We start from the raw sequence: 10560 nt of genomic DNA, 5'->3' as shown, positions 1-10560 counted from the left end.
CATATTCAAAATATTGCTGCCTTATTTTTTATTTTTTGTAAGATCATCAAGACCATAAAGAGAATGCAGAAGAGATTTATTCATGTTACTACCAGGGGTAAGAATTTTAGTTATAAGCAGAAACTGCAGAAACTGGGCCTGTTTTCATTGCAACTGAAGGTGAAGAGGTGTTGTGATAAATTTGCTTGACAGGTCAAACAGGAAAAGGAAATTATCTTCACTGACCAGTGAGTTTATAATTAGAAACTGTAAATTTAAGATCATGAGAAAAGAACAAAGGGAGAGGCTAGAAGAATTTCATTTATACCCCCAACCCCACCCCCCACCACCACCCATTACTGTTAGGATGTGAATGCCCATCAGAATCAAGAATAGCTTTTAAAGGGGGAAGAGAGGACCGGATAATGGAACTAAGTGGATCCTGCTTTCAAATAACTTGTCCAGATATTATGAGCTGAATGGCCTCCTGTGCTGTAAAGCTCTTAAGATTCTGTCATTCATGAAAATGATTATGGTATTTGTGTAACATCTTCATATTCTGGAGTTAGTGAGCAGGTGTTTAGACATGTTTCTTTCCCTCCACCCGATCTGCTTTTCTGAAAAATTGAAAAACAGAAATTCAATTTCTCTGGCACTTATGTACTTTTCCTCTTTCTTTGCAGGTCATTCTCGATTAACCATTCTGGACTCCCTGTATTAATGTCTGTGTACCAGCTGTACAAGAAATGGATCAGATGGATTGTAAACCTTATCAACCACTGCCAAAAGTTAGGTGCGAGATGGAATTGGCATACACAAGCTCTTCTGATGAAAGTGAAGATGGTAGAAGTCCCCACAAATCCTACAATTCTAGAGAAACACTTCATGAATTCAATAAGGAGCTAAGGATGAATTACAACAGTCATAAGAAGGATATCATGCAAACGGTTGAAGAATCCAGACAAGGTGCGTGTACAGTTTTGTGGGCATTTGCTTGCAAATGTTAAATGTATACCTGAATGTACAATACATGTTTCTTAATTTTTGTCTGTGTCTCTAAATTAAAAGGGGTCAGTGAGTAAGACCGTCTGAAATGTGTTTAACTTGTTGGTCTGCACATTTCTCAGTTAGGCAGCTTAGCCTTGTGTTGTCAGTTTAAAGGACTCTTCACCTGGACTTCAGTATTTTTTTTAGCATTTTCAATCAGATGAAACAGAAAGGTAGTCTGATCTCAAACCCATGCCAAAAGTGGAATTATGAGTTAACCTGATCTCTTTTAAGAGGAACGTGTTGTGTTACTATCATTGTAAAACAGTAAGCTTTCTACAATCAGGTTCTATAAGAAGATCGTCCATAAATATAGGCCTACCATTAGTCAAAAATAGTGAAGTTTGTGCCAATATATTTTTCTGAGTACCAGCTATGAAGAATCAATGATTAGGTTAAGTGTTTTGCTGATGATTAAAATTGGAGTCTGCACTTCAAAAGGGGATCTGATCCTGAATTTACTCAATTGGCTGTCTTTGAAATATAAGATGGTAACATTTTGTGTTCTGTCACAGTTAATTATTTTGTAGGTCTGAAATATTGTTGAGAAGAATCTCCTAATGCAATGGAATCGGGACATAATGGGGTGTATTTTACTATCCCGCCCATCATGGGAATCAGAGCGGGCAAGGGGCAGACTATGGATAGGTCTGTTGACCTTGGGCAGGATTTTCCGGTTTCTAAGCGAGCAAGGCTGGAAATTCCCGTCCATTATGTTTTCTGCGTTTGGTTTTATATTGAGAAAGACTGAATTTTGAAAGTGATAAGGTTATATGAAAATACTAAAGCAGCTGCAGTGTTTTTTTGTAGCCTTTCCATGGAGTTTCCTTCAATATATTATGAATATGGTCTGATCTCCCATTCTCTGGATCCTGACCCGTGACTCTTCCCAAGTTGACTATTCCCCAAGCCACATCCACTCACTGCCTCTACCTGTCTCACCAACCTATGCGCTGTGAAACATCTAGCCGCTGCCCTTGCTACCTACCACTTTACCAACTTACCACCCTACCCAGTTGTCATTCTTTTGAGCTTCCATCATACCACCTGCCACCCTACCCACACCCAAATACTATCCTAACCAGCTTTGAGCTTCCCCTGCTGCCACCATACCTACATTCACACTTATCTCTTCCTACACACTTAAACACTTACACATTCACCCATTCACTCACCCATTCGCTCATACACTCAAGCACTAACTCACTGGAAAGCTTGTTAAATGACCCAAAGCTTTACGGTGAACACTTAGCAGAATATGGTAGTTAGTACCATAAAAAGGGGGCATGGCTTGCCTTCTGCGCCACCCTATCAACTATCCAGCGCTATGTGGAAGTAGTTTAATGGAAGATCCTGAAACATTTCTAAAGAAGCCAGGATCAGAAGACTTGGCCAGAAATCTATAGTCATGGTGCAATAATGTAGGAGTGGAGATGATTCAATGGTGATTTCCATTTCTCAGAAGTATGAAGCTAATATCGCCTGAATGTGCTTATTTTTCCTTTGTCCCTAATCTTTTAACCTTCATTCATTACTTAAACATCATATTTGACCTCTGGGTGGAAGGCCCATCCTCCACACCCCTATTTGTAATTGTAAATGGGTAGAGTGGTGGAAATGTGATGAGCACTCCAGCCTTGCCTTCCTTCTTTTCCTTCTTCACCACTTTACACAGCCACCCCGCCAATGGCTTCTCACAACCAATCCCCAGGGTGGGGGGGTTGGTGATAAAATCCAGCCTTTGATGTGCATAGCCTAATTATTTGTGAAATTTCACACGAGAGATCAGATTTTCATATCCTCCTGGAGCTGGGAATGGGGTTGGGGATCACCAAAACTTTGCTTCTTTCACAGCAACTTCCTGTATAAAAATTGACCCACACAATCTTGCCATAAATGGGAAGAGATTCAGATAAGAGACCAGCTGTGACCCAGCATGCTTGTTCTCTGACATTGGGGTCACCATTGACAACCCCAGGGGAAGTTTATATTTCCTGATTCCTATTATTTTCATTGGATTAGGCAGTTTTTGGAAGGCTTCTGAAATTTTGACTTGTTTGTGAATTTTAGAATCTTGAGGAAAACCTATTCAGGATTCAGGAACATCTGACACATACGAATTGAATATTTTGACAACTTGAAATTCATTATTAGATGCTGTATTCTAAGGTATATGTGTTTTAAATATTGTGATTAATCACAAGTCTCCGTCCTGCTAAAGGAAGTTAACAATTAGATTGATCAGCATTATATAAGTTTTTAGATGTGTTAGACATCTTTTTCCACTTGAAAAAGTGCTACTGTGCTTTCAAAGCTATAGAGAGCAGTGGTTTGGAAGTCTAGTGTTAAGATTTGAAGCAATGTAAATGTCCAAAGTGCTTTAAATTTAATGTAAAAATATGCTGCTTTAACTAAGAAATAAAAAGCCATTTCCTTCTGGAATTCTTTGAATGAAGGGCCATTTCATGGAGTTTAGAAAATAATTGAACTGTCTGTTCTTTCTGTTTCAATGGTTTCCATTTTCTGGGGCTGTAATGGTTCATTTCGACAGCTGAACCCATTATGAATATTTGGGTGTGTTTCAAATTGCAATAACTAGTTAGCTCAGCAGATGATTATGTACCACAGTTTGATTGACAATTTAAAGGATTGTTAAAGGAAAATTCTGTCTTTGATTTAGTTACTTAATAGATATCTACTTGTTTTAATAACTGAATGATTGCTTATAGGAATTTATTTTTTCAATGGGAATGATCTTTTTCTGTGCAGTATAAATTACAATATGCTTGATTGACACTTTTATTCGATAGTTAGACATTTTTCTTTTAAGTCCATTTCAAAGGATTTTCATTGTTATTACATGCTGCTGAGAATTGACCATACAAAGTGGATACTGAGTTAATGGCTATGAAGGATACATGTAGGGCATAGAGAGGACATGAAGATGTCAATCTGCATGATAAGAGGCATGAGTGAAACATAGGAGGTATGAAAGTTCATGAAGGCATTGAGGCATATGGGGAACATGAAGGAACATAGGGGCATGAGGAGACGTGGAGAATGAGGAAGCATGGAGGAGCATGGGGAATATGAGGGGAAATTGACGAGATATGGTGTTGGGAGTGGACGCAAGCTGAGGTTTAAGGTGTAAAGGAATGATGTGAATAACTGGAACAATGTACCAGAAAATCGAAGCAGGTCTTCTAACTAGCCCATTTCAGCACCCACAGCTTCCAAGAATGGCTTGGAAAACCCAAAGCCCAAACCATTCCCAGCCATATTTGGAGGAGGGAAAAATATGACAGGCATGGGCAGAGATGACAGTCTTGAGTTATGGACATTGGGAAATGGCCTGGCTCACATTACTCAGCAAACACTGTTGTAATACATCTTTAAATAGCATATCTTAAATTATTGTCCACCACTACCCACCATGAGACAGAATGTGGTGTTTAATCCCCCAACTCTGTAGATTGATCAGAGCAGCTGTCCCTGCAGATCAGACTTGTTTTACGTAGCTTCTGCTATTGTGTGTATATAACATATATTCAAATAAAGAAGCCACAGTCTTATTCTCCCAATCTTTTCATCTGATTGCTACATTTGTGCTAAACATAAGAATGCAACAAATGTGAAACTTCAAACCCTATGTGTATTTTGGTTGTTTTCCCCATGCAGCACAACAGAGTTGTCCATGGTTCTGTTTGCAGTCAGTACGCATCCCACACATACAAATTTACAGCAGAAACCACACAATTTTATTCAGGAACAGGCTGATTGGTTTTTCTATTTCCCTATATTAAGTGGCACTGAAGTCAGTTTAGCAGGGTGTATAGGTGGGAGGGCATAGAGTGGACAGAATAATGAGGTCGCAGATGGCAGGGTGGGTAAAGTGACAGGATGGTGGGATGGGTAGTATGCCATTTGGATAGGGAACGGAATGGTAAGATGGTAGGGGACAGGATGCTGATGTTGAGTCAGGTCAAGAGAAGTCAGATGGTCGGGAGCGTGTCAGACGATCAGGGGAGCTGCAGGATCGGAGGGATCAATGAGTCACGAGGGATCTGAGAGTGTCTAATTCTAACTCAGCCATTATTGAAGAGTTCCAGACATGGGGGACATACCCAGCAGAAATTGAAACTTCCCAGGTAATTCCCACAGAGTCCTTATGTTAGGACTTCCAAGGGGCCCCATAGCACACCTTCCCAAATACCACCGAGGTTCAACCATCCAGAGACTGGAAGATTTGGGCTTATTTCTCTCCCTTTGATCTCCCACACTTCTGGAGTATGTGGATCTCTATAGTGTTGTTTATGGTGAAGGCATATATGCACTATTCTATTGCCAAGGTCTATTTTATTGTATTTTCATTTAAAAAGGACCTTGCATCCCTTATAGTCTAGTGGATAAAAGTATATTCCACATATAACAAGATATACAACCAGAAGACCTTGCCTTGGCCTGAAAATTTCAGAGACTGGGGTTTCTGCCACCCAAAGAGTTGGCAAGGAACACATCCTCACTGATGGCACAGTAGCGCAGTGATTAACACTGGTGCCTCATATCACCAGGGAGCCAGGTTTGATTCTGGCCTCAGGTGATTGTCTGAGTGGAGTTTATACATTTTTCTTGCGCTTGCATGGATTTCATCTAGGTGCTCCAATTTCCTTCCACATCCCAAGGATGTGCAGGTTAGTTTGGTTGGCCATGCTCAATTGCCCCTTAGTGTCTGGGCAATTAGCAAGGTAATTATGTGTGGCTCAGGTATTGGGAGAGGGGACTTGGAGTGGAAGGCGGTCCAGCAGCAATGAGACCTTGGGGGGTGGTGGGGAGGTGGAGGAGGAAGAGAGGAGTGGGCTGATGGGTGGAGGATGAGGAGTGGGCATGTCCAAATTTAAAAGGCAACCTCTGGAGGAAGTGATGCCACCCCCTTTTCCGCCTGAGGCCTAATTACGATTATTTTCAGACTTGGGAAGTCTTCCCGCCAGTCTGAAAATTGAGGAAATAATTGGTCACTTAGAGGATTCAATTGGGGCAAAGGCAGTGGCCTGTTTGAAGCCTTATCCATCCCAGAATAAAATTGCTATGAGGCTAGTATGGATGGGAACCCTAAGGGAAACCCCCCATGCCTCAATCCACTGTCCCCCCACCCCATCCCACTGCCAAAATTCCACTACCAGTGGAGCATGAAATCCAGTTCCTTGCATTTAGTTTTGTGGCAGAAATAGCCTTTCAATTTTAAATGGGGAGAATAGGGGTAAGGGTTCATGATCCAGGTCTTCACCTAAGATCTCAACTGCAAAATGCATGGTAATTAAGTTAGTTGATCTGTGGGTTTGACTCTGAAGATTTACCCCTACTGATTTGACTGTCTGTTTTAGAAATGATTCCAACAAGAAAAACACTTGTGAGAGGGAAGTGCCAAAACAAAGGATGGTACACTTGTAGTTTATTTCTTGCTTGTGTCACTCTTTGCTTCTTGATGTAGTTACAAGGGTTGCTGACAATTGTGTTTCCAGTTAGAACTCCAAAACCAAATTATTTATTAAACAAATAGTGCCATCAGTTATGAGAAGCATAACTTTTTTTTAATGTCATGTGTCACAGGATTTTATGTGATGGGTACAAAGGGATGTCACAGATGAACTTACTGTGCCTTTTAATGTTACCATGCAACATAAAATAGCTAGGATAAAATGAAAAGATAATGATCCAAACTATATTGCCAGGACATGTCATTTCCCACCAGACATGTCAATCTGATGGTTGCTTGTGATTCCATGAAATATCTATAGCCTCAAATTGTGAATAAAAGCTGTAGGTGCTATCAAAAAGGAAACAGGACATCGGAGAAAAGCTTTCAACCTGTCAAAGGCAAGCACATGATATGAAGGCATTATCAGATTTGTAAGCAAGATAAAGAAGGGTTCAGATCGACTTTGAATGATTGTAAAGGCACTGATATTGTAATTTAATGATGATAATGGAGGCACTTATCTTTGCCTGGAGATTACTATCTTGAGACATCTTGCAATTTTCTGGAACTACAAAGTAATTGTTTGAATGGCTGTATCACGGAGGAGGAAGTTAAGAAAATGAATCTTCACAGAGAAGCAAGAACCATTTTTAGAAGCCCTCAAAGCACCAAGTATAAAGTGATAGAAGGACTCCTGACAAGATAGAAAGGCCAGATAGATGGACCAATATTTTCTTTCTATCTATTTAAGGGCTTGATTTGTTTTTTGGAGGGAGGTATTAGCTGGAATTCTCCTATCTGGAATTAAATGAATTAAGTCCCATATTGGGGGGGTGTTTAAATGGTGAATGTTTCCTGCTATAGAGGTTGAAGGGAAACCCCATCATACCTTCCTGCCTCAACCTAATTAGTTACGCATCTGGGGATTAAGTGCCAAATTCCGTGGAGGAGCGGACTTGATTATATGCGTCCCATCATTATATCTGGGTGCCATGTGAAAAAGGTGTCCCACATCACTGACCTATAACTGAAGAAAGAAGATGGATCTCCAGGAATACTCTGAAGCTGGAAAACAGATCTCCTTAATGACAGTGAAGCTCAAGATCCACCTGAAAGATGCTCCCATCATCCATTGACGTTCCAGGTTTCAGGGATGGGAATTCCCATCTCTCTCAAAGTTGCCCTTGTCCCCAGTTTCATTTCATCCTCCATATCATTCGACGTCTTAACAAAAAGCTTTTCCTGTTTCTTGCAGATGTAAAGAAACGCAACCTCCACCAACTTACCAACACCACTGCCCATCCCAGACCCTCCACCAATCCCAATCCCTCACACCCCATCTCTTCTAGCCCGTGTCTTCACCATACCCTCCGACTTTCCCCTCTCTGAGACTGAGCGTGCTGTTCTCAACAAAGGACTCAGCTTTGTACCCTTAGACCCTTAGACAGGGGTTGCAGGTAGAGGGGTGGACTGGTGGTGTTGAGATGGCGGCGTGGGCTCGTTGGGCCGAAGGGCCTTTTTCCCGGGCTGATTTTTGTTCTTTGTTCTTTGTTCTCATGTCCCCATCTCAATGAATTCACTGCTTGACATGATGTTGAACACTTCTTCCATTGCCTTCATCTCCGTGCCCACTTTTTTGGACAAGAGTTCTCCTCCCCTCCCCCATTCCACAGATCCATTCATGTGCCTCCAACGTTCTGCCTCCAATTGGACACCCGCACCAGGACAATTACCTGCCCTCGATCTTTCCGTTGGGAACTGACGTTGGGACATTGGCCGCCTCAGTTTTTCTGCCCCCCTCACCCATTCCAACATCTCTCCTTCTGAACTTTCTGCTCTTCGCTCCTTCAGGTCCAACCCTGATGATATCATCAAACCTGCTGACAAAGCGGGTGCTGTTGTCCTCCGGTGTACTGACCTCTACCTCACAGAAGTTGAGTACCAACTCTCAGCTACTTCCTCCTACCTCCCCCTGGATCATGACCACACCACTGAACATTAAGCCATTATCTTCAGCACTGTCACAAAGGACCTCATTTCCTTTGGATGCCTTTCCGCCGCAGCTTCCAACCTCTAATTTCCCAACCCTGGACAGCCTGCTTCTACCTACTTCCCAAAAACTACAAAAAACAGGACTGTCTTAGTTAGCCTGTTAGCATGCTCCTGCCCCACTGAATTTATTTACTCTTACCTTGATTCCATCTTCATTCCTCTGGCCCATTCCCTCCCCACCTACATCTGGGATTCCTCGAATGCCCTGCATCATATTGACAGCTTCCAGTTCGCAGGCCCTAACCACCTCCTATTCACCACAGATGTGCAATCTCTCTATACCTCCATCCCACACCAGGAGAGCTCTTCACTTCTTTCTTGAAAAGAGGCCTGAACAATTCCCATCCACCACCACTCTCCTCTGCTGGGCTGAACTTGTTCTATCTTTCAACAATTTCTCCTTTAATTCACCCCATCTTCTCCAAATCAAAGGCACAGCAATGAGTACCCACATGGGTCTTGGCCAAGCTTATCTTTTTATGGGGTATGTGGAACATTCCTTGTTCCAGGCTTACCCATGTTGCATCCCACAACTCCTTTACTGATACATCGATGACTATTTTGGTGCCACTTCATGCTCTCATCCAGGCCTCAGAAAATTAATCAACTTTGTTTCCAGCTTCCACCCCTCCATCACCTTTAGCTGGTGCATCTCAGTCACTTCCCTCCCCTTCCTTGACCTTTCTGCCTACACTTCAGCAACGGCAACATTACAAGCCCACTGACTCCCACAGCCACCTGGACTACAGCTCGTCACCTCCTGTAAGGACTCCATCCCTTTCCCTCAGCTCCTTTGCCTCCATTGCATTTGTTCCGATAATGCCACTTTCCAAAGTGGTTCTTCTAATATGTGCTCCTTTTTCCTCAATTGTGGATTCTCATCTACAGTTGTCGACAGGGCCCTCAACAGTGTGCGGTCCATCTTCCTTGCACGCCCTTCACCCCCTTCCCTCCCTCCCAAAACAAGGATTGAGACCCCTTGTTCTCACATTTCACCCCACCAGCCTCCACATGCAAAGTATAATCCTCTGCCATTTTCCCCAACTCCAGTGTGATGCCACCACCAAACACACCTTCCCTTCACTCCCTCTGTCAGCCTCCCAATGAGGTCATTCCCTCTGGAATAACCTGATCTACTCCTCCACTATACCCAACACCTCTCCCGTCACTCATGGCACCCTCCCACACAATCGCAGAAGATGTAACAACTGCCCTTTTACCTCTTCCATGCTTAATATCCAAGGTCCAAAACACTTATTCCCGGTTAAGCAGCGTTTTCACTTGCACATCTTTCAATTTGGTGTATTGCATTCGCTGCTCCCAATGTGGTCTCTTCTATACCAGAGAGATCAAGCATAGACTGGGTGATCGCTTTGCTGAGCACCTTCAGTCTGTGGACAATCAGGACATTCACCTTCTTGTTGCTTGCCATTTTAACACATGATCCTGCTCCGATGCCCACGTGTCTGTCCTTGGTCTGCTGCAATATTCCAATGAAGCTCAACACAAACTGGAGGAAAGTATCTCATCTCTCGGCTGGGCACTTTACAGCCTTCCGGTTTCAACATCGAGTTCAACAACTTCGGATGATTAGCTCTACACCACTTTGGCCCCTTTGTTTTCATTTTATTTAATTTTTTGCTGCACTCTACCTTTCATTTCTTTATTATCTTTCTTCATTTTTCTTTCCCCTCGCTCTTTTCCTCTACTTTATCCCCCTTTTCCTTATCTTTTCTCCCTTTTTGGTTCCCCTTTTCCAAATTTTATCTCTCTCCATCCATCCCCCTCCTCTTCCCCCCACATCTGCACTTGTCATAGTTTACCCTCTGATTTTAGCTTCTCTGCCATTTGGCCATTCACACCCTTTACTCTCGCTATGGATGGCTATTAGCAGTCTTTTCCCTTGGTTTCTGTGGCTATGACTTATTTTCCATTTGTTCACCCTGCAGTATAAATATCTCCCTCTTTCTTTGTCTTTTAACTTTGACAAAGGGTCATCTGGACTC

The 10560-nt window shown here is 42.5% G+C and overlaps 1 protein-coding gene across 5 annotated transcripts in view; it reads left to right on the top strand.

Annotated features, from left to right (window-relative positions):
• Positions 1 to 725: 725 nt before the first annotated feature.
• Positions 726 to 10560, top strand: part of tenm1 (teneurin transmembrane protein 1) — a 704577-nt gene continuing 694742 nt past the window's right edge. For all 5 annotated transcript variants that reach the window (XM_080187425.1, XM_080187422.1, XM_080187424.1 and 2 more), the window contains exon 1: positions 726 to 945. In XM_080187425.1, the coding sequence (XP_080043551.1) occupies positions 726 to 945 (220 nt within the window). The remainder of the gene's footprint in view (positions 946 to 10560) is intronic.

The sequence above is a fragment of the Carcharhinus amblyrhynchos genome, chromosome 4 (assembly GCF_965287045.1).
Source record: "Carcharhinus amblyrhynchos chromosome 4, sCarAmb.v2.hapA, whole genome shotgun sequence".
Lineage (NCBI taxonomy): Eukaryota > Metazoa > Chordata > Chondrichthyes > Carcharhiniformes > Carcharhinidae > Carcharhinus > Carcharhinus amblyrhynchos.
This window is presented reverse-complemented; position numbering and strand designations above follow the sequence as displayed.